General features: G+C 33.5%; 3 protein-coding genes across 5 annotated transcripts; 1 reads left to right on the forward strand and 2 right to left on the reverse strand.

The window, feature by feature from the left end:
• Nucleotides 1-4478: 4478 nt before the first annotated feature.
• LOC131594344 (caffeoylshikimate esterase-like) lies at nt 4479-7030 on the forward strand. 2 transcript variants are annotated; one of them, XM_058866446.1, is made up of 9 exons: nt 4479-4609; nt 4703-4854; nt 5400-5429; nt 5514-5640; nt 5746-5892; nt 5980-6110; nt 6259-6399; nt 6494-6592; nt 6681-7030. In XM_058866446.1, exons 2-9 carry the CDS (start codon nt 4708-4710, stop codon nt 6906-6908), a joined length of 1050 nt encoding a protein of 349 aa, XP_058722429.1. In that variant the 5' UTR covers nt 4479-4609; nt 4703-4707; the 3' UTR covers nt 6909-7030. The 2 variants fall into 2 exon arrangements, with proteins under 2 accessions (XP_058722429.1, XP_058722428.1); XM_058866445.1 differs by lacking the exon at nt 4479-4609 and having other exon boundaries at nt 4622-4854.
• Nucleotides 7031-7154: 124 nt separating this feature from the next.
• LOC131594343 (CRM-domain containing factor CFM3, chloroplastic/mitochondrial) lies at nt 7155-11780 on the reverse strand. 2 transcript variants are annotated; one of them, XM_058866444.1, is made up of 10 exons: nt 11654-11780; nt 10769-11619; nt 9572-10037; nt 9362-9492; nt 8907-9251; nt 8461-8617; nt 8090-8382; nt 7942-8001; nt 7776-7850; nt 7155-7672 (listed from the first exon to the last, which is right to left on the reverse strand). In XM_058866444.1, the coding sequence occupies exons 2-10, from the start codon at nt 11579-11581 to the stop codon at nt 7565-7567; spliced, it is 2448 nt and encodes an 815-aa protein (XP_058722427.1). In that variant the 5' UTR covers nt 11582-11619; nt 11654-11780; the 3' UTR covers nt 7155-7564. The 2 variants fall into 2 exon arrangements, with proteins under 2 accessions (XP_058722427.1, XP_058722426.1); XM_058866443.1 differs by having other exon boundaries at nt 10769-11751.
• Nucleotides 11781-12107: 327 nt separating this feature from the next.
• On the reverse strand, nt 12108-17464 carry LOC131594342 (synaptotagmin-5-like). The gene is made up of 14 exons (XM_058866442.1): nt 16950-17464; nt 16505-16579; nt 16315-16422; nt 16192-16224; nt 15992-16081; nt 15681-15806; nt 15422-15565; nt 14908-15324; nt 14482-14616; nt 14148-14369; nt 13797-14069; nt 13469-13600; nt 13056-13358; nt 12108-12789 (listed from the first exon to the last, which is right to left on the reverse strand). The coding sequence occupies exons 1-14, from the start codon at nt 17148-17150 to the stop codon at nt 12562-12564; spliced, it is 2487 nt and encodes an 828-aa protein (XP_058722425.1). The 5' UTR covers nt 17151-17464; the 3' UTR covers nt 12108-12561.
• Between the last annotated feature and the right edge of the window lie 6716 nt (nt 17465-24180).

A 24180-nucleotide genomic window follows, 5' to 3' on the forward strand; every position in this document is an offset into this window, starting at 1 on the left:
ATGTATTCACATGTTCTAAAACAATTCAATCATTATTAAACAATTCTCAACAATCATCACATAATCATGTTTTCGAACACATCTTATATTGTCACATTTCATCATATATGTCAACAATACATCATCCATCAAACTAACAAAATATTCACATCATACTCATACCCTCGCATAGGATGTCTCATAAGCTTTGTCATACAATTCAAACAAATCATCATACGACTCATATTTTAAACATAGCATACATCGTCATATCTTATCATATATATCCACAACACATCATACATCAAAACAAGCAAATGATGATAAAATAAATTCAAGATGCTGCTCATTTCATCATTATAACATAAAGAATATTTCATGAGCTTTATCCTGCTCGAAACGGCACTTAAAACAGGCCAAGGGTTCGAAAGTTATGCATCTTTAAACTTTCCAAAATCTCTAGCAGCACGCGGCGCCACACAATGTTCGCGACGCGCTGCCAGGAAACGACGCCTTCGCGGCGCCAACAAGGGACGCGACGCGAACTGAGTGAAGTAATTTTCCTTAAGCTTTCTGCCAAGCAGTTCGCGGCGCCCACAATTGGACGCGGCGCGAACTGACCAGATCAGAGATCCCAATCGCAAATAACAACATACGAACCTGAATCCTAAATTCCACAACCTCGACCAAATCGATTCAAGTTGATCAAACACCACAAAAAAACCACACAACATATATCATACACAGATATAACATATATTATGCATCATCAAACATCATACAACACCAATTCATTGGATTCATCGAAATAGATAATTATCAACAAACATCCCAAAACCCAAACTCTATCATTCGACACAATTGACATGAAATAATATACCTATATCAGTCCTATTATCTATAACCCGATAATAGATGTTAATCGGAAGATTCCCCCCTTACCTTAGCCAAGAGTCTGGACTTTTCCCCTTCTTCTCCATCAAATCCGTAAGCCATTTTTCCTCAAATTCAGCAAGAATCTCCCATCTTCAAACTCGCTTATCTCCCTCATCAAAAACCTCCCTGACATGAATTAATATATCAAATCGAAGGAAATTTCGTGTAGAATCCGAATCTTCAAGAATTACCTGATTTAGAGTTACGAGCAGAGAGTTATGACTCGTTTTGTGAAGGCTGCACCATGAATACGAGAATAGGTCTTTGTCCATGAGCTCTCTCCTTCTTCCTCTTAGGTTTTCCTCTTCTATTTTCCAATTTTCTTCTTTTTCTTATTTTATGAAAATAAAGCAAAATAACTTTAGTAATAGGGCCTACCAATCACACCCCCTCCATTACTAACCACAACTTGGCCCAATAGCTTATTTTACACAATTTCCAACTTAAGTCTTATTAAAATACTAATAATCCAAGAAATTTATTTTAAACTCCCATTAAATTAATAAATGTAAAATATGGGGTGTTACATCTCTCACATCAGTGTCCATCTCTGGAGCACCTACAAGATCAACTCACAACCAAGGTTATCTCTAACGAAAAGCCGCGAGAACATTTGTATTCTCGCGTCAGTGATCTCTCGTGCGCTGCTCAAACACGAAAGCATTAAGGACAAATACCCTCAGTGATTGTTAGCTCTAAATCTATCTCTAGAGTTCAGAAACTAACAGATAATCATCCTATATAAGAAATCAAGAAGTTTATCTCTAAAGCAACTCAAATCTTGAGCACAAAGCAAAAATCTAAGACAACAATCAACACAGATTTATAAAGCAAGTTTTATATAACACCATGGGTGACAACTACACATGAGTTCAAAGTAAATACATACACAAAAATTAACTATAAGAGAATACGCAAAGAAGAAGAGAAATGAACCGAAGATCTCTCGGTTTATCAGCTCCGATCGACGATCAATTCACCTCCAATCATCCAAATGCAAGCTCCATAGTTGTTTTCTAAGCTAGTCTAACCAAAAAAATGATGTTGATGGTGTTGGGACTCAAAAGTACCCAACTCATGACCTAAAAATGTGACTTTTGCCCTTTTTAACAAGTCGGAAAATTGCAATCTCGCTTAGCGGCAGAGATTTTTAGTGCACTCTGCTGTCTTAAAAAAATCAGATTTTGTTTTTGCCATAACTTGAGAACCAAAACTCTGATTTGCGCCCAGTTCGAAGCGTTGGAAAGCTTATTCAATGCTTTATCGAACAATGACTAAACGACAACCAAATTGATGATTTTTATCATCCTTATTTAGAGCTTTATTCTTTCATGAATTGGTAAAATTTGCATTCTTGAAGCTTAGCATTTGGTCTTTATTACTCAATGCTCCAAATATGCATGAATACCTACAAAATGAATGGAAAACTATTAATCGGTACACAAGTGAATCAAAAACACAAGTATGCACATATTTACACAAAAGTTGGGATTTTAATATAAAAACGAAATGAATAGAATCGATAAGTGTCACAATTATATTCTCAAAATAACGATATTTTGGCACTTATCAGCTGCTTAATATTAAAATGTTTTAAACTTTCATTTTAATCTGCAAAGTTATTCAAAATCACATTTTTCTAAACTACACAATTCACCCATGTAACACGCTAAACTCCCCGCGCGTTATATTATAAAATAAATCAAATATAGATTACATATACACATTAAGGATGTCACTCATCATCAAACAATATATGTTCTGTAACACTTATCATTTAAACTAAAACATTCAAATGCATATGTCATCACATGCTCACATTCACTTAGGGTATCATTGCAGCAGAATTCATCAAAGAAGCATGCTTCACAATTATTAAGTCTCATAAAAATACTTTATTTGAATTAAAGAAAATATCGTAAAAGTCACCACAATCAACATAAACTCAAACGTCAAGAGTATAACATCCAACTTTCGACTAACGAAAACATAATAATAAAATAACATTGTTCGCTCACCCAATGTTACAGAATCGGAGAATTAAACCACTAGACATACAATAAGCAAATCAAAATAACTCCACGGGCTATTTCTTACTCACAACAACAACTCTACTCATGAATGTCTACAAGATGTCCATGGTGGACTACATAGAGCAAAAGGGGTGAGAAATATACTTCGACATGGTGTAAATAATGTAACTGGTAGATAAAACATACAACATATCAAGCATCTAATACGCAACAATAACATCATTTATCTCACACCTTTTCAACTAGGTCATGTACATATACAGGTGAATGTAATGTGACTCATAACACTGACACAATGCATGTGGTACCAATCAATAAATGTTCTTCATACGAATTGGTTCCATCCTTCTAGACCCTGAACCCACCCTTCTAGGTTCTGGACAAAATGTCAGCCCACTTTTCTAGACTTGCAACCCACCTCTTTCAACAACCATGACACAAATGGTGCATGACATACTATTGATGCAACAACAACAACAATGACAACAATGTTTATAATCCCCCTTCGAACTATAAACTACAACGATTATGTATTTCTACATAATTATCCATAAAGCATCAATAATAAGCATATCATATAGCCATTTAACAATTCAAGTAATCACACACAATTTAATCACGTGTTGTGCAACCATAAAATAATCACATTTATTGATCAGACAATATTCAATAAACAACATCAAAAGATCCTCAAATCAGTAGCCACCAACATACAACTCCCAATAATCAGAATCAACATTCAATTCCAAGCAACAGAGCAAAGAACGCTCGTCCTGGCAGCATGACGGGTTACCCTTACAGGCATGACACCCTTCATCTTCTTCAGGGCCATGACGCCCTGATGACCATGCCGATGACGCTCGCCATCGACTTGCAGAATGCAGAATTTTGTTTTCTACTATGTAATTCAATTCAGAACTCCAATTCTCCATCGCAGACACTCAAATTGATCAGAAAATAATAGAGATCAAATAAAAACAAATAAATGATCAAATAGAATGACTAGATTAATAAATTTAGTTTTGTGTTTATGAATTATGGACACATATAATTTTAACAAATAAATAACTTATCCCATAATGACCCATCAACATGGCAGTTTTTAACTACACTATTTATCTTAAATAATATATAAAATAACTTCCAACAAATCATCCAAAATTATGTTGTGGACATTGTTCCCATAATAATAAAGCTCCAATATTTATGGTCATACGTGCTTGTTTGTTCCTTATTTCACCTCCAAATTATATGGCCATATGTGCTTGTTTATTTCACCTTCATACATCAATATAATATAAACAATATCAACCAATCTCTTTAGTTAAAAAAGTGAAATTTAATAAACATTGCAAGTACTCAAAATAGAGTACAAATTGGTTAGGCTTGATATAGTAATTGTAGTGAGATTCCATCTTTTAAGGATAGTATAGGAAACACAGTCAAATTGAAGACATTGTATTAAAATAGTGAAAGTAGATAACTCTATAATAAATGTATAAGGTGAGAAAACATTAACTACCATCCACTTGTAATTTAATTTTGAAACCAAACTCATACTATATGATAGTATAATATATAGTATGTTACCCTAACTACTACTACTAGTAACATTACAATTTCATTCTCTCCAAGTTCTACCATTTCATTCTACTACTAAAGTGAGGAACACTCATTTTTTTCTATAATGTTGATATTGTTTGTGATTTTTATTATATTATCAATTATTATTATTATACACTCTTTATTTATAGAAAAAATGATTGGAGAAATAGAAGAAATAGAAGAAATGAGTGAGGAGTTGCAAAGTATTTATTTGTCCAATATGGATGAAGCACCTGCAAGAAGACTTGTTCGTGAGGCTTTTAAAGATATTCAACTTGCCATTGACCATTGCTTATTTCAGGTGATTTGTTAGAAATTTTTATTTAGTTTCTAATTTTGTCGGGAAGGATAGCTCAACTGATCGAAAACATCGGTCAGTTGAATTAAAGGCCAACAAATATTGCAAAGAGTATAAATATATTAACAAGATTTTGTCTCTTTTCCTCTTGTGTGTTGAAACGATTGTCTTTTTTTAGGGGTTTTTATATTATTAATGTTTTATTAAAAAATATATTTGAATATAAAAAAAATAGTAATGTATAATAATATTATTTAAAAAGTGTGACAATTAAGTTTATAGAAATTTTTAATACTGTTTTTTATGTGTTTTGTTGTTTATTTCCATTTTCATTTTTGGACTGTGGAATATTTTTCTAAGAAAAAACTATTTTAGATTGATGAATTTAATTTAATTATGTAAAATTAAAAATTAAAAAAAAATACAATTTTAGATTTAAACTTGTGAATACATTTCTCTTTATTGAACCTTTTGATGCTCATATTTTTATATCATATAATAAATTTCATAACATATAGCATTAATTAATTTGTTGAAATTTTCTACAGTTTCCAGCTGATGGAGTGAAGATGGAAGAGGTAAAGAACTCTAATAGTATCACATAGATATTAATAAATTCAAAATCAACTAATTAATTAATAATGTTAAGTATTTATTTACAGGTTTATGAAGTGAACTCAAGAGGAATAAAAGTATTCTCTAAAAGTTGGCTACCAGAAAAATCACCATTGAAAGCAATTGTTTGTTTTTGTCATGGCTATGCAGACACTTGCACATTTTACTTTGAAGGTATATATGTAAACAAAAATCTATAATAATAAAATAAAAACATTACTAATTTTTTAATTTAAGAAAAAAAATTAATAATAATAATACTTTTTTATTTTTTATTAGGAGTTGCAAGAAAATTAGCATCATCTGGATTTGGAGTTTTTGCATTAGATTACCCTGGATTTGGTCTTTCTGATGGTCTTCATGGCTATATTCCTAGCTTTGAAAATCTAGTGGATGATGTCATTGAACATTTCTCAAAAATAAAAGGTAACATTAATATATACATTTATTTTCTTTATTTAATTATTTGCAATTATTATATATGATTAATTCTAATGAAAATTTGAATGATAGAACAAGTGGAGTATCAGCATCTTCCAAGATTCTTGTTAGGTGAATCTATGGGAGGAGCAGTTGCTTTGAAAATTCACTTCAAACAACCTAATGGATGGGATGGCGCCGCTCTTATTGCACCTTTGTGCAAGGTATCTTCTCAGAGACCGATACATCATTTTAATATTCATTAAATATTTGATGTATCTGAATTATACAAATCAGTTCAAATACATAGATAAAATAGATCAGATATATTAATTATTTTATTTCTGATAATTCATAATATTGATTTTGTAGTTTGCAGAGGATATGATTCCACATTGGTTGGTGAAGCAAATACTAATTGGTGTAGCAAAGGTTCTTCCCAAAACCAAGTTAGTTCCACAAAAGGAAGAAATGAAAGAGAATATATATAGAGATTTGAAAAAGAGAAAAATGGTGAGTTTTCATGCTAATAAACATATATACATTGAAGTTAAATACATAAAAATAATCAATTATTTTGTTCAAAATTTGATTAATTTTTTTGTAGGCTCCATATAATGTTTTGCTCTACAAGGATAAACCAAGACTAGGAACTGCATTGGAGTTGCTCAAAGCTACTCAAGAGCTTGAACAAAGATTAGAAGAAGTAAAATTTTCCATCTTAATTACTCTCTTTTTAGTGCAATTAATCACTTTTTTTAACAACTTCTGCTTATCTATCTTGAATTGTTTAGGTTTCTCTACCATTGTTGATCATGCATGGAGAAGCTGATGTAATAACAGATCCATCAGCTAGCAAAGCTTTATATGAAAAAGCTAAAGTCAAAGACAAGAAACTCTGTCTCTATAAAGATGCTTTCCATACTTTACTTGAAGGTGAACCTGATGAAGTTATATTTCATGTGCTTGATGATATCATTTCTTGGCTTAATCACCATAGCAACACAAAAAACAAAGTTTGAGTATCTTGTTTTGTAGTATTTGGTCACAGCTACTTCAGTTTTTGGCATCATGTTTGTTACAAACATTAGTTTGATTGTAATTCTTTGTCTGTCAAATTTAAGATGAACTTTTCTAGTTTTTACTTTTGGTTTTGTTGTTCCACGCCGAGATAACATCCGGGACGGCCGAGTTTAATAACATATTCAATCGATAACGACAAAAAAGCGTAGTGAATACAAAGCGCGTAACATTGTGACACTCTTATCCTATTACACTATGGTACATTTATTACAATGTGGAGAAAACTTTACAATAATCAGGTGAACAATGAGAGATAGAGTTTAGTATACAGCACTAGTGTTTGTTTGTTCATCATGTTACTCAAAATTCAGCAAGCATTCTATAAAATGCTACTGAAAAAGAAGTGAAAGATTAATTGATCATGAATTTTTGCTGCTGTAGGCACATCTTTGTAGAACTGTCAATAAATCGAATTCCGTGTTCTTCAGTTCTAAGGCTGCCTTTTGATTACAGTAAAGCATTGGAATCGCAGAACCGAGGAGACAGTTTTTCGGTTGACCGTTGCAAACTTTTGAAAACTTGTGAGTATGTATCTAGCTTGCAGGTAATAGCAGCTGTTATCATGAAACATCAAGGAAAATATGCCAACTAGTCTTCAAGGATGCTCATTGACTTCGAGTTCTGAAAACTCGGAGTTCTCGTCTTCATCCCAACCAGCATCTTCCTCGTCCTCAAAATCATCCGAATCTTCATCATCTTCACTCTGAAAATAACAATAGCTCAACAAATTAATTGTCGTTGTAATGAAAAATGGTTGAAGTTTTGAGATTTTAGATAAAAGTAAGGGGAGAAGAAGGGTATCTCACGTCGGTGAGTTCTGAGATTTGGTCTAATTGGTTTTCATGCACTTCCTTCACGCTCCTATCATCTTCAGATAGACCCTAAATAAGGACAAAGGATAATCAAATATGAATAACTCAAAACAAAATTTGGAGTCACTTGATGAATTTAGATGTTGTAGTTGATACTTACAAGTTCTTGTTTCATCTGCTCAATTGTTGTTTCCAATTCTGTAATATGGTTACTCAAAGCCTGCAAAGTTCATGCAAGATCAAATGTTACGTCGGAGACATACAAGGGATATATCGATTAGTAATTTTTCAATTAGAAAACAAGTTACCTCGTGGCGTTGCATGGCTACGGAACGCTTCAATGCCTTTGCCTTTGTTAGAAGGTTTCTAGGTCTTAAAGTAATGGGCCGCTTATAGTTTTTACCGCGATAGTAAATAAGAGCAAATCCTTTAGAAACTTTCTCTATTGCCACTAGTATTCCACCACTCTCGTATTCAAGTAGCCTTGCCGTGTCTTCGACGAAAGCAAGAGTTTTTTGCTTTGTTATCAATTTTACAAGTTCTCGATGTTTCCAATGCAAATGCATGTTCTCAATGACACCGCCAAAAACACCGCGTATACCTGGAGATTATGATAAATCATGTTAATATTGCATGGTTGGGGATTAAAGTAAAATTTGAATGGCTGAAAATTACTCACCAAGTGGTAAGTATGGCTTCATTCTTAAACCAATCCTGCGGAACACGACACGTTCTTCGTCCGTGATTATTTCCTGGTCATAATCAGGACCAGCTTGAACCATGGATGATTCTATTTTGGCTAACAGCTTTTCGGCTCTAAGAATTTTGGTCCCGGCCTATTCACGCATTATAGTAGAAAATAGGTCAGCCGCGAGCAGACAAACATACAAAAAACATGAGGCAGCGCTATACTATAGCACTATAGGATCAAGAATTCCAATCTACAGACACTCCAATAACAATGTTTATATCTAATAATGCACAATGTTGTCGAATATCGGCTATAGCGGGGCTATTGCATTATAGCAATACAGAATTTGAACAAATCGCTATTGTTCCGTGATACGCTGTTTAGAGCATAGCAGAATTTGAATATCTTCATAAAACGAGTAGATAGATACTTACAAGAGAGAGTTTGTGCTCGATTTGTTTGACAATCTTAACATTCTTAGCTTTGGTAGCTTCTTCTACCATCCTCTCACGCTCTTCACTAGATACATCCCTTCCCCAACGAGCCTGAGCCTCATAGAACTCTGCTAAAGATCCTGCCGGTGCTGTTGCTTCACCTTGTCCAGATGGAGTCACGGCAACGGCTCTGCACCGCACTTTCTCTTCAACATCCTGTACCTGTTTCGTCAATTCCTGTCTTTCAGCCAAAACTTCCGCCACGCCTGTTGGAACAAAGTCCTTCCCACGATAAATAACAATGAAATATTTATTCCTTAGCAGCAAGGTACCTCCTGTTAATGCCTGTGCCATAACAGAAATTCGAGATCACATTTCCAAAATTTAGCAGCAAAAGAAATTGAATATTATTTAACAAAAAATTAGCAAATAATTGTCAAATTACGAAACCATACACTAAGTTCGTCAGCCATTAGTTTATTGTTTGTGTTCTGGATACCGGGTTTAACAGCAATCTTTGCGATTAAACTCTTTTCCCAAAGCTTAAGAATAGCACATGCTAGGCCTTGGTGATTTCTATTTCTCCCTTCATAAAGTAAATGAAAAAGTTATTGAGTAAATAAGGAAAATAATTTTAATAAAACGTTGCGGCGAATGAACTTTACCTAAGGCAAAATGACTAGGAAGTGACTTTGCGATTCTCCTCAAATCAGTCAATTCTGCACTTGTTAGCCGAGAACGCATTCCAGTAGGTAGAAGCCTGTAAGGTGTTTTATAACCAGGAACAACAGGCGGAAATAAGTCAGCATCAACCGGAGGTATTCCTGTACCCCACCATTCAACAAATCGAGGTCCTAAACCATCAAGCAGCGCATTGTACTCTGCTTCCTCTCTTGTCATGTTCTCAGGCAGTTTGCTGTTCCTCCTAACCGACTCACCGTTTCCAAGTGATGAGGCTGCATTACTGTCTTCTGTTTTCGACAAACCTCCCGATGAGACATCTGGCACAAAAAAGCCATCCCCTTCTCTCACATCGAGTTCCTTCGGTGAGGCAGGACCTTGATAATTTTTACCACGATACACCATCATAACACTTCCCGCTTTCCATGTAACCAATCCTCCTGTTCGACGCTGCACATTATAACAAGTCAGTTGACATGTTCTTCAAGTCGATGCCGAAAGCAAACAACAGTGTTCAACATTCAAGCACGAAATCATAGCAGCGTTATACCACTATAGCATAGAGAAATTTGGACAAACCGCTATTGTTCTACGATATGCTATTTAATACAAAATGTTGTTAAATAGCCGCTATAGCTGCGCGCTATAACACTATTACAAAAAAGAATTTTAACAAACCGCTGTTTGCAATTAACAACACTTGATAATCATTCCCTTGTTTTAAGATACTCTTTGTACAGTGTCATCATAAATAAATAATATCAAGCTCAGAGGTACTCTCTCAAGTTACTCAATACCAAAACCTTATTTAGCTATGAAGCACAAACTCTAACACGGACTTCTAACATGACACAAACATGTTGACATCTCTCAATCTATTCAATACCAAAACCTTATTTAACTATGAAGCACAATCTCTGACACGGACACGTTGATATCTCTCATGTTATTCAATACTAAAACCTTATTTAGCTACAAAGCACAATCTCTAACACAGACTCCAAACACGACACAAGACACATTGACATCTCTCAAGCTATTCAATACCAAAACCTTATTTAGCTACAAAGCACAATCTCTAACACGGACTCCTAACACGACACAGACACGTTAACACTCTAATGTCAAAAACATAGATAATGTCAAAACAATATGATGATAACAAGAGCAATGAAAGAGACCTCAACAATCTGATGAGCAATCCTCATATTCTTAGCAAGTTCCTCATGAAACTTAAGTCTAACCAACTCCTCTTTCCTCCACGTCTCATGAATCTTCTCCATAACCTCTTGTGTAAGTCCAGCTTTTGGAACACTAACCCTCTCCCTAATATGCATTCCCTCTCTCCTCAACCTCCTCAACAACTCATCCTCAAGTGTCAATTCAGCCAAAGATGGAGCCTTTAAAGTCCTCTTCTTAAACCCATCTTGTTCAACCTCACCACCACCACCACCACCCATTTCCCTTTCTTCCTCTCTCTTCCATGGAACCACCAACTTCTCCTCTTCATCCTCATTCTCCTCATCCAACAAAACATCAGGACGAACCCATTTTATCTTCAATAACTCACTCAATTTCTCATCTCCAGTAACAGTTGTAGCACTCAATTTAACTTCTTCTTCATGCTGTTCTTCTTGTTGTTGAGGTTCATCTTCTTCAGTTAACCCTAGGTTTCTCAACCGAAAAACAATTCTTTCAACAGGGGTTGTGTGTTTACTAGGTTGTACTTGAGAAGATTGTTCTTTGACGGTAGATTCAGAGACCCTTTTGGGAGAATTGGTTTTGGTGAGCCAAGGTGGTGTTGGGTTGGGAGAGGGAGATGAATTATGGGTGGTTTTGAGAGAGGAGAAAGTGACAGTAGGAAATGAGGATTTGGGATGAGAGAGAAAGAGATTGTGAGAGGAGCGAGAAAGGTTGAAGAGTGAGAATGGTGATGATGAGTTGCTGAAAGGGAGTTCTGGTGAGAGTTTGAAACTGCTGTTGTGGAACGACATTGTTGGTTTAGTTAGTGTTGCATTTTGATGTTTTTAAGGTTTGGTTTTGATGTCTTTAAGGTTTGAAGAAAGGTTTGGTTTTGATGTCTTTAAGGTTTGAAGAAAGTTGTATAACGAAAAATTTAGAGAGGTAGAGGAGATGATGATGTGAAGTGGAAGAGAAAATGTTGGATAAGGTTTTTTTTTTTTTTGAGATTGCTTTCAATTTAAAAAAAAAAAAAACAAAAATGCGTTTTATTTATACAATCAAAATTACTTTTTTTATTTTTTTTAATTGATACTAGTATTTGAGTTGAAGATAATTTCAAAAAAAAAAAAATGTTTGTTGACATTAATGTTAATGTTTTTTTAAGATGACATTTATGTTGAATTGCAAAGCTGATATGTTAGGACTCTGTCTAATTAATGTATCTGGTCTATATATAGATCAGATGCATTAATTATTCAACGATGATAGCATATTACTCTCGGTGTCGAGAGTTGAAAATATAATGGATTTCATTCATTGTGAAGAAAATGATTACAAATGTGATAGTTAAGTCTTGTTACTAAATCAAACACTACATCATTCATTTCAACTATAATAGCATCAATCCTTACATTTTATATTACAATTGAAGTTCTTAGAAACATTGAACCATAAAGCATAATTTCCTGTGCAAGTGTAAATACACCATCTACTTGGATAGGAACTTAACTAGAGCAACAAAAAAAAAATGAAGAAATAATAACAATGTACAAGCTACATGTTGTGGTATAAGAAGACAAACTAGTATAAGAAACATGTACAAAATATACTTGCGTGACGATGATTAAGAGTTTAATAGTTTTGCACTGACACTGTAAACTGGCATTATATAGACATCGGTTATACTTTACCATTTTGTCGCAGTGTAATCGTATTTGGTGTCTGTGTAAACCCGTTTACGGTGTCGATGCATTGTTATTAAACTCGAATAGTAAAAACATAAAAGAGTCGGTTAATTGACACTTTCAGAAAATCTTCTGCTTAGGGTAGGGGAAGAATTGATAATCTCTTGACCAAGCTCCTTTATTTTGCTGAGAAGAAGCATTTGCTCTGTCTCTAGCTGAGCTACATATCCTTCCTGTGTGTCTTCCAGAGTTTCGAGCTCACTCAATGTTGTGGCGAGTCCTTCGAGATTTCCATCTTCTATTAATGACCTGAACTTGATCATCATTTGTTTTATCTGATAAAAGTTCAATTTACATCATATGTTAGAATTGCAGCACAACGTGAAAATGATTTTTAAAAAAAAGGGAATGCGTTCCCGTGGATCTGAGTAACTACCTTTATAGCACCAACACCTCTGAAAAAAGGCTTGCCAGTGTCCGTGTCCGTGTCAGACATCAACACGACACTTGTTAGTGTCGGTGTTTTAAATTATTATCAGTGTCTACGTGTCAGTGTCCGTGTCTGTGCTTCATAGTAACTACACAATAAGGGAAATCTCACCTGGGTTGGAATTTGGTGCAATTTACTCAAAGAAGGTTCAGAGTCTATGTTTTGCCTCTTGTGCATATCTGGAACTTTTCTAGTAATTTGAATGTGAATTTCACCCCTTTTCACTCCTTGAAGAGGTATCCACTTATCAGCCATCTGGTTTGGAGGTAACCTTTGATATTCTACGACACATTCGCCGATACTTGATGTAGGTAGTAATGCATTATAGTCTTTCACATAAAGTATTAAAGGACTTCCATCATCAGGGAACTCCAGGGTCTGGTTCCATTGAGGGGTTAGAGTTTTGTATATAACCTGCCAAACAATGTCACAGTTAGAACTAAGCAATGTTATCAAACCCGAGAGTCTAAATAAACTCGCGGAACATCAATATACTCGAGAAACCATTGATGAAGTATACCAACCTTTGTCCTTTTCTTGAAATTTCCATAGTGTACCCTAACATACGGATCACTCGTGCCTCTAAGATCGGCGGCAACAAGATCTCTCCCTTCAATCAAAACAAGTTCTATCCAACCACTTCCTGAGCCTGAACCCTGATCATCATCAAAGGAGTGAATCGTGTTAGAATCAACATCCAAGAAGTGAAAAATCCATAATGGTGTAAATAAAAGTCAAAGATTAGCACTTATATGAATACGTGTTTATGCTCTAAGCGCTTAATTAAGCTGTTTATCCAAACTGAGCCTAAATAAATAAAAGAATCAATAATTTCTGACCGAAGAAACGCACCGTTGATCCTTCTTGGTCATCCGACTTTACGGCTTCTATTTTAAGTCTGATTTCTCCCGAACGCACTCGTTCAAGAGGGATCCATACATCCCTGACTGATCCATCAACCAGTCCTTCCAAGTTTACTTGTGCACTACCAATGTTTTCGTCTCCGAAAAGCTCCTCGGTAAATACCTTTAGTTTTAAGTATTCACCGCCAGTAATTTCATCAAATTCAATCGTCTGATTCCACACGGGATTTGGAGTATGAGAAGTCTTGGTTTTCTGGATGACCTGAAAAGATTATTAACAACAGAATAAGATAAGGCAAACCTTTGTATAGTGAAGTCTGCCGTAAGCAGTGCTACTTACCTTTCCGTATTGCACTTTAATGTATGGATCAAATTTTCCGGACTTTTCTTTTGCAGCAGCAAGATCCCTTCCTTCAACAACGGTTATGTTAAGTTTCTTTCCAGTTTTTAACTGAAGATTTGATGATCCATTTAGTGACGTCCGAGAGTTGTTACGGAGATTGTTCAAGCTATGCGTTCCATCGGAAAATTGCCACTCTTTTACTACGATGCTCACCTTCAACTAAAATATGAAGAGAAGCGGTAAAATAAATGAGTGCGTAGTTCAATACCAATTTTATCTTCACTCACAGGTAAAAAATTGTGCCTTATTACGTATTCGTAAAATATTGTACCTCTCCAAAGTTGGCACCCTCAAATGGGACAACCATTTCAACTTCATCTCCACAAAATTGTGCTTGCTTTGCTATAACCCCGGAATCTGGTCCTACCGCCCACATTATTGTCGAATCATCTTCAACATGCCGCAGCTGCACAAAGACATCAATATTAACTTACTATAGCATCTATAGCAGGCACCGTAACACTATAATAGTATAGCAGAATTTGAACAAATCGCTATTGCTCAGCATTATGCTATATAGTACAAAGTGTTCGTTAAATAACATTTGTACTCTATAGCAGCATTATATTATTGTAGGGCAACGGAATTTGAACAGGAAACTATTTTCTGCAATAGACAACATCGATGAAATAGTAATATTTATCGGTAATTGATATCCATTGTTGCTAGTTCAAAAGGAGAACATCAAAAAAAGTACCTTTATTTCACAACTTCCCAGAAAGTCACACTTCACATTGTTCGGAATACACTCGTAAAGATTGAAACGCATAGTTCCTGCATTATCATGCATAACCATATTAAATGATGCATCCCATCTAGGCGTTGAACCCAGTCTGACGTCCGTTCTCCTTGTTAATTCCTCGATTTCTACCTCAACAAATGTATGTAGGTCCTTGTCGTCAAAAACGTCTTCCGACGAAGAACCATTGCTTGATCCATTTTGTTGCCTCCTAGATGCCTTGAAGGAACTCCTAGAAAGTTTATTTGCTGAAATCACTCTAACATATATGATGCTACCCACAGCCTTTTTTCTTAAATCAACCGCAGGTAACGTAAAACAGCGTCGTCGAGGTTCCACCATGGTTTTAACCAAAGTGTCAGTAAAAAGTTTTTCCTGCATTGAAGAAAAAGTATAATGTTAGCAAAAAAAAAAATTTAAAAATCAGAAATTCGTAACTACAAATATAATATTAAATTTAGTCGAAACGCACCAGCCAAGAAGAAACACCAGGCCACTCGGTAGCTGGAAGTGACTGACTTCCACCACTTCCAAAGGCAACTCCTACTCTCACCTCAGGAGCCGATACAAATGAATACAAAAGTGCTTTTCCATCTAGAATCGGCGTTAAGATAAGCTGCACAATTAATAAGAATGGTAGAAAAATCAAACCAACTTATTTTTTAATAATCTTCTATTTTATATAGCTTTTGTTATGTTAAGAAAAATGGAAAGAATATTAGTTTACATACATCACCCTTGATATGAAGACTGTTAATGACGATTCGTGCAGTTCCCATCAATGGTTTCGCAAGCTTAGCAAGCATCAAAATACTCATTTCATTGGTGTCCCAATCAAAACCAAGTTGCATGACTCGCTGTAAAATACAAATATGATCTCATTAACAAAATCTCACGTCTTGTGTAATATATCAATTCTTAATCTCCATCCCAATACAACTAGAAAATACAGATTAAGCGAAGAAACCGGATATATTTGAAATTAAAAAAACTAAAAAGTTACATTTAGTAGTGATATTTGAAATGTGAAGAGAACTAAAACCTGATCGCCGATAGTTGACCACCGCATCCCTTGCAAGGCCAAGCTAGGAGGGCCCGATCCTAGTGAAAACTCCTGCAGTTCAACTCTTTCCTACACACAAGAATTTCTCTAGTTCAGCACATCTATGAAATGTTCAAACTGTTTTTGGAATACTAATAAAAAGTGTCGTAGAAAAACCGAAAGTATATAATTTTACTGACAAGAAGTCTTGGTTTCCGGAGCTTTAAACGTGCCTAGAAACACGAAAGAGAAAAGGAAGAACAAAATTAGTTCATGTCTGAAAGTATGTCGAATAGAATGTAGCAGAGGCGGTGAAGTTTCACCTCGACTATAGCTTTTAACCTTGATGAAAGCTTGGGGTTGAAATAGTTAGGCCAGATTTCTGTCAACAATTTATTCAGCCATTCACAATGCTCCAGTGGTGTAATGGGCTATACGAAAACAAAATTGAAGTCAACTTCATAAACAAGCCACATCCGCAATGTCAAATGAAGAACAGGTAAGAGAAGATACCGAGTTATTCAATATTATTCGCTTCCATTTCTTATCCAAATCCTCCACAAGTAGTTTGCGTTGGTATCGCCCATACTGAAATTTAAAGAACAGAATCGCACATTAGACACTGACACATGTGATTACATTCAATATAGGTAGCACTAAGATTTCAGATCAAAAATGTGTTTGTTGTTCGACATCTCCGACACTGACACGTGTGATTCCATTCAATCGCTAACTAATTTTTTTCCCCAATTTCTATACTAAATTGAGTATGCATTCACTCATCTAATGAAATTACCATAATTTAACTAAATTCCAAAACTAATGAATGTATTTCAAATTAGAATCAAATTAATGAGCCAAGATAATTCTCAACAAAGTACATATATTTATATAAATACAATTCACAATACAAGAGTGATGATGATTAATAGAGTAAGAAAAAAAGAGAGAGCAAAACCTGTATAGTTGCCCAAACAGCAAGTGCAATAGGAACCCAAGTAGAGAAAGAGAAGACCCATTTCTCAATAACCAAAGCAATCAAAATAAATGGAATGAAAAATGAAATCTTTGGCTTCTCCTGCAAAAGATAGTTGAAGAAATCCACAGCAACCTCTTCAATATTTTCAAAGGAAAAAAATACCCTTTTCTTTCTACTCATTCTTATGCTTTGCTTGCACCAAAATCAAACCAAAAAATCAAACTTTTTTTTCTTACAAGAATTTATGATCAAAGACCAAGGTCAACTACTTAAAAGGGTAAGGCATGTTTTTAAGGAAGAAGATGAAAATGATTAGGAAGTTGACAAATTCTGAAGGGTTGGAAAATTTCAGAGATAGAGAGAAGTTGAAAAGTCAGCTGAGAAAAACAGTTAAGAAAAAATCCTTAATCTATACAAACATTTGTTGTTGTCTGAAATTGAACAGAACAAAATGATGACTCAGTTGAATTGAAAAAATGCTACCACAATTTCTTGTCTCTTTCGTTTTGTGTCTTTTTCATTCATTCATGTTAAAACCAACTCATGAGTAGATAGATAGATCTATGTTGAGTTTTTTTTTTTTTTTTTTTGTAATATTTAATTGAATTTATTATAGTTTAAAGTTATTACTATAAATAAATTAATAAATAAAGTTAGAAGATTAGTAGTAGATCCCAAAAACGGTTTATAACAATTCCATTTTAATAACGGTTGAGTTTTCTTTAACATAAATGTTAATTTTTCATAATTGGTATGGAGTACAATTTTTTTTTGTAAAAGGTGAAATTAAAGATTTTTTTGGTTAAAGTCTTATATTTAGGATTTGTTTAGTGACTAGGAGATTTGATTTTGTTTTAAATGATTTTTTTGATAGTATATTATATATTTTTATTAAAAAATTATAATTTTTTTATAAAAATATTTTAATAGAAAATTAATTTAAATAGTTTTTTCGTAAAATATTGTATTAGATATTCTATTTTTACTATAACTTTTCTAATATTAAAATTTTAAAATTTTATTTAAAGTTGATACTACTTAAATAGTTTTTATAGAAATTAATTTTGAGATATATTTTTTAAAAAATCATGCGATTTTGATATATTAAATTTTTTGAATAATTAATATTTAAATTATTGAGATGTCAAAATTAACCTTTTAATTTATAAAACAAACTTTTAAAATAACTTTTATTATTTTTTAAAATATCTCATAAAATTATTTTAAAAATATAAAAATAAAGCTTTTTTAAAATCTATAACAAGCGGTTGTATACTAAAATTTTAATGATATAGTAGAATATAGATAAATTTTAATACTTAGTATACCATATTTAATTAGTTAAAACTATTTTTTAGAATATGAAATGAATTAGAAGTCAATAAAATATAATAAAAAATCACTTTATGAAATTACTAAAAAAATATTTTGATTTATATTAACAAAGCAAATAAGTAAAAATATGTATGATTTTATCACAATGTTAATTTTGTACTTAAAATAAACATAAATAAAAAAATTAAATTTAAATATTTAAAAATAAAGTTATTATTAAAAATGCTAATTTAAATTTTTTAGTAGGCTAAACATGTTTTTTTTTTTTTTTGCAAGGATGATTTTTATCATATAAATTTTATTTTATTTTATTTTTATAATTTATATAAGGTGATATATGAATGTCATATATCACAAAGATAACTTCATCATTTATATATGATAAATATTCTAACATATCATTATGAAGTGTGTTATAAGAATATGATTTCATAAAATAATATTGTCATGTTTTTTATCTTTAGCATATCAAAAACATTGTAATATAGTCACTTTAAATTTTAAATAAAGGGGAAAATTTTAAAAAATTTATATCTATATTTAAAAGAGAATTTAGTCATTTTTAGATATGAAATATACAAATTAATTACACTATTATATTTTTAATATATGTGATAAGTGTCATACAACTTGTAAAAAAAAGTAGAAAATTAATATTTTTATAATTCAATTAGAAAGGGTTATTTTTATGGAGGTTCTTTTATAGGTGGAATGAAATGAGTAAGGATCAAAATTATTAGAAATCGTTTATCGAGAATATGAAAACTATTTTTTTTTTTGTAACTTTTATGTAACTCTTGTAATAAATTTTTACAGTAGATCAAAGTGTTATTCTCTCCTCTAATCATAGATCAATTTGATTGAATTAGATAAACAAATATCAGTTTGTTTGTTTTGTTTCTTCCTTTATTTCACTTTTGGGTTTGTGTGTTTGTTTCTCATAAAATAATTATTATGGTTTCAAGTTGTTTTAGTTTTTTAATGTCATTATTATTTTTTTTCGCATACTATTGTTCGTGTTGGCTTGAACAAAAGTAGTTTGATTTCAAATCAGGGAAAAATATTTCAAGTGAGTATTAAATGGGACATCTAAAAGCTTTTCAAACAATAATTTTAGGTTGTAAAAAGTAAAGATGCAAGTAATTTTAATTCAGCAAAAATGTGCAAAGACGTGGAAGGGTGAGACATTGATATCAATGAGCCTATCAAGATGATAAGTCGGAGATGGTGGATAGAAGTAGTGCCCTTATTTAATGTATGGGAAATAAAATGTTGAGGGAAATCAAAAAGGAGAAGACCGCGAAGAAAATTGGGTGAAGCTTAACCAATGTATATGACTAGATCATTGGTTCAAAGCTCATGTTTTACACTCCGATTATATTCATTTATGATAGACGAGTCAAAGTACACTATGGAGCAATTGAAAGAAATTTAAGGTTAAGACATGTTGGTAAAAAGGTTTCAGTTGAGCTAGTTAAATAAATTTTTCCAATAGATGAAAAAATGGCTTATTTAGAATTTTTTTGCTAATTGCATACTTGGAAAACATAGTATTGATCAAGTGATTCCAAACACGGGAGGGGTGAATTGTGATAATTAATATTTTTAAAAATTAATTTATAAACTTTTGATTTTAAAAACTTTTATGTTAGACGATAAAAGAAAGCACAGAATGAACAAAAGAATAATAAAGACGGAGAAATAAGCAGCAAATTTAAAATAAATAACGTAAAATAAAAAACATAAGGGATACAAAGGTCGCACTTGAGAATTATCTCGGTTAGACTGAACCACTTGGTCTACTCAATTCTCCAAGAGTTTCTCCTTGAGATTTTCACTAAACTAATCTTGAGCTTTTATACAGGGTCAACCCAAACAACCTTACAAAACAATTTGATCTTTTGCACAAGATAAGTCCAAAAACCTTCTACAAACAACAAAAGCTTTTGCACAGGCTCAACTCAATAACCTTAACTTGAGTTTTTACACAGGTTCAACTCAATAAACTTCACTCAAGCTTTTTACAGGTATCTTGCAAACTTTAAATATATTACAAAGAGAACTATGTCCTTAGATAAATAATTTCAGCACAACATCTGCACACCAGAACTCTCAAATGAAACTTTTCACTCTCTTGACACTAAGGCAACTCTAGTAAAAAAAAGTACTTTGTAAAATAATGAGGAAAACTTGACATCAAAGAGTTTATATTAAAAAAATTGGTGTATTATGAAACGAAAAGAGGTCTTCTTTGTAGAGGAAAAAATATTGCTCAAAGGAGAAAAAATTCATTGTTTTTTTCTAATGATTCAATCGATTAAAAAACTATGTATTAATTTATTACATAAGCTAAAATAAGAAATTTTGATTTTCTATGTCACTTAATCGATTAACATCCTCCTTAATGCAGTAGGAGATGTTACACTTTGATTTAATCAATTAGAATGATATTTTAATTGATTAGTCAATGTATATTTATCTCTCTAATTTATTAAACATGATTCTTATAATTAAGTGATTGTTTGTATTGGTTTTAAGAAGTTTTATAAAAAGAGAAGGAAAGTTTGAAATATTGTGTGTGTGTGTGAGCGCGCAATGCCTTAGTAAATCAAGACTTACTCTTGTTTCTTTTAAAATTAACTAAACAAATCTAGGTAAAATCTTAAGCATAAGACCAGGAAAACTTTCACATCTTTCACAACTTCAAGACTTCAAGTTCCTTTACTTCACGAAGCTTTGCCTAGCACCTTTAACTAGAACTCGTCACATTTGACTAATGAGACTTGTAATATATCTTTCTTGTTAAAATTCTATCGTCGAGAACCTTTGAAAGAGTTGTTGTGATCAAAACTATTTGACAATTGTCATCAACAAAGCCATTTAACAGTTGTCATCATCACAGTCATTTGACAATTGTCATCATCATGACCATTTGATAGTTGTTATCATCAAAACCATTTGACAATATTACTTGCACAACATATAAAACCACACATAGGTTTAAGTTTAGGGTGACATGCATAAATACACTAGAACTTTTAAGTACATTCACTTGAATCTTTAAGATCCATAAGAGACAGACACGAATCCAGATATTACATATTGGTATGGCTAAACATAAAGGAAATTATGAATTAAATTATATTGAAAATAAGAAATAGTATTGTTTCTAGCAATACATTCATGAAGGATTAGCAAATATAAAAGTGAGAGAAAAATTTAATAGGTGGTGACAGTGTTTCAAAAATCATACTAAATCAGTCAGTTGAATCGTGAATCGGAAGGGTTATTGGCCTGATTGGAATGCTAGATCGGATAAACTATTAAACTAGTGAGAGCTGGCCAAAACTAACCAAACCCGGTAAAAAAATTGGTGGACCTGTGTTTTGGAAAACTAGCTGATTAAATGCTTGTTTTTCTTTTCTTATATATTACTATGTCGTTTTGATGATTTTTTTAAAAATATAAGTAGAGTTAGTTCAAGTTTTAATTGGAATAACTTTTCCTCTTTGAAATTAAATTTATTAGACACTACATTTATTTTGTTATTTAGTTCATGTTTCAATTAGATTTTGTTCAAAATTTATTTTGAATTGTATTTCGTATTATTTTGTTGTGTGAGATTTTGGATCGAACTCTAGTATGGCCGAAGGGTAGCTTCTTGGTTCGACAGGGTTAAGCATGAAGTCGAAGGTTGTTCACATGCTTGTGTCGAAGATGCTAGGGTTGTTAGCATGTTAAATTAGGTTTTAGTGTTTAAACCCTAATTTGTTAAGTTAGCTTGTTTATTAAGTTGACTTGTGTAATGGGCCTTGTGGAAAAAGCCCATTAGTTAGTATGTTAGGTTTTATTATAAATAGCATACTAGTCTCTCATCATTGCTAAGCTGCAAATCCTAATTTAGGGTGAGAGAGGTTATTTGTTATTCTTGTAAACTTGTAATCTTGTTTTAAGAGAAAGTAAAAGAATAACGGTTATAACCAATTATTGTGTTCTTCTTCTCCCCTATAATTCCCTATTATACTTTGTTATTGGTATCGTTTTTCACAACAAATTGGTGCGGTGAGCGTGGAGAAGATGCCGTCAACAAAGTATGAGATTGAAAAATTCACCGGAGTGAATGATTTCGGTCTGTGGCGCTTGAAGATGAAAGCCCTACTGGTTCAGCAGGGTTGTTTGGAAGCGTTGAAGGGAGAGGCAGCCATGAATGCTGCATTAACGGCAGCGGAGAAGACAACTATGATCGAGAAAGCACACAGCGCAATTTTGTTGAGCCTTGGTGATAAGGTTCTCCGACAGGTATCAAAGGAGACGACGGCATCAGGGTTATGGGTGAAACTTGAAAGTTTGTATATGACCAAATCGCTGGTAAATCGACTCTACCTGAAGCAAGCTTTGTATTCATTCAAGATGATTGAAGACAAAGTATTGGCTGAGCAGTTGGATATGTTCAACAAGCTGATTCTTGATCTTGAAAATATTGATGTGAAGATCGATGATGAAGATCAAGCGCTGTTACTATTGTGTTCTTTGCCTAGATCACATGCTCACTTCAAAGAAACTCTCTTGTATGGAAGGGAGTCCCTGACGTTTGAAGAAGTTCAATCAGCCTTGTACTCTAAGGACTTGAATGAACGAAAGGAGCATAAACCTTCGACTGTTGGCGAAGGTTTGGCCGTTAAAGGAAAACTCTTACGAAAGGATGGTAAGTTCGACAAGAAGAAAGGCAAAAGCCAGTCGAAGTCTTACAGTGGCGAAGCATCTGGCATTCGATGCTACCATTGTAAAAAGGAGGGTCACACAAGAAAGGTGTGCCCTGAACGCCTGAAATATCATGGAGGTAAGGATAATGGCAACGCTGCCATTGTTCAAGATGATTTCGAATCATCTGATGTTCTTGTGGTTTCAATCAGTGACTCTAAGAGAGAGTGGATTATGGATTCAGGTTGCACTTGGCACATGACTCCAAACAAAGACTTGTTCGAGGAATTATGTGATCAAGATGGTGGATCAGTATTGCTGGGAAACAACAAGGCTTGCAAGATTGCAGGTATAAGAAAGGATATGTTTTCCAAGGAGAGAAAAGTATCCTAAGAGTCATGAAGGGTTCGAAGGAAGTCTTGAGAGGCGTGAAGAAACAAGGCTTGTATACCCTTGAGGCTGAAGTTGTAAGTGGTTCGACAAATGTTGCATCCACGAAACCTTTGTCGAAAACTGAAATCTGGCACATGAGATTGGGCCATGTCAGTGAAAGGGGTCTGGTCGAATTAGGGAAACAAAATCTGCTTGGTGGAGACAAAGTCGAAAAGCTGAAGTTTTGTGAACCCTGTGTACTTGGAAAATCTTGCAGAGTGAAGTTCAACAAAGGCAAATCAAGAACACATGGATCCCTTGATTACATCCATGCTGATCTTTGGGGGCCTGCAAGGTGTGCATCACATTCTGGGGCAAGGTATTTCCTATCCATAGTAGATGATTATTCCAGAAAATTATGGGTATTCATCCAGAAGACTAAGGATGAAACGTTTGAGAATTTCAAAAGTTGGAAGACTCTGGTTGAAAATCAGACTGGCAGAAAGGTCAAGAGGTTGAGAACCGACAATGGCCTTGAATTTTGCAATGAGGCATTCGACAGTTTTTGTGCTACCTCTGGTATTGCAAGGCATAGAACTACTGCAGGTACTCCACAACAAAATGGTTTGGCTGAAAGGTTTAATCGAACTATTTTGGAGAGAGTTAGATGTATGTTGACTAGTGCGGGGTTAAAGAAGGTGTTCTGGGCTGAGGCTGTTGCGACAGCAACATATCTGATAAACAGATGTCCTTCGACAGCGTTAGATATGAAGACACCTGAAGAAGTTTGGTCGGGACATCC

The sequence above is a fragment of the Vicia villosa genome, linkage group LG4 (genome assembly GCF_029867415.1).
Source record: "Vicia villosa cultivar HV-30 ecotype Madison, WI linkage group LG4, Vvil1.0, whole genome shotgun sequence".
In the NCBI taxonomy this organism is placed as follows: Eukaryota; Viridiplantae; Streptophyta; class Magnoliopsida; order Fabales; family Fabaceae; genus Vicia; species Vicia villosa.

Bases quoted from the DNA above. Each gene is read 5' to 3' on its own strand.
- LOC131594344 (XM_058866445.1), top strand. From the start codon at position 4,636: ATGTTGATATTGTTTGTGATTTTTATTATATTATCAATTATTATTATT. The intron at 4,855-5,399 runs GTGATTTGTTAG...AATTTTCTACAG, and splicing joins TTGACCATTGCTTATTTCAG to TTTCCAGCTGATGGAGTGAA. The intron at 5,641-5,745 runs GTATATATGTAA...ATTTTTTATTAG, and splicing joins TTGCACATTTTACTTTGAAG to GAGTTGCAAGAAAATTAGCA.
- LOC131594342 (XM_058866442.1), bottom strand. From the start codon at position 17,150: ATGAGTAGAAAGAAAAGGGTATTTTTTTCCTTTGAAAATATTGAAGAG. The intron at 16,225-16,314 runs GTGAAACTTCAC...TCGTGTTTCTAG, and splicing joins GGTTAAAAGCTATAGTCGAG to GCACGTTTAAAGCTCCGGAA. The intron at 14,617-14,907 runs GTACTTTTTTTG...GTCTTTGTGCAG, and splicing joins TGGGAAGTTGTGAAATAAAG to CTGCGGCATGTTGAAGATGA.
- LOC131594343 (XM_058866444.1), bottom strand. From the start codon at position 11,581: ATGTCGTTCCACAACAGCAGTTTCAAACTCTCACCAGAACTCCCTTTC. The intron at 8,618-8,906 runs GTAAGTATCTAT...ATGCGTGAATAG, and splicing joins TCGAGCACAAACTCTCTCTT to GCCGGGACCAAAATTCTTAG. The intron at 8,002-8,089 runs GTAACTTGTTTT...TGAACTTTGCAG, and splicing joins TAGCCATGCAACGCCACGAG to GCTTTGAGTAACCATATTAC.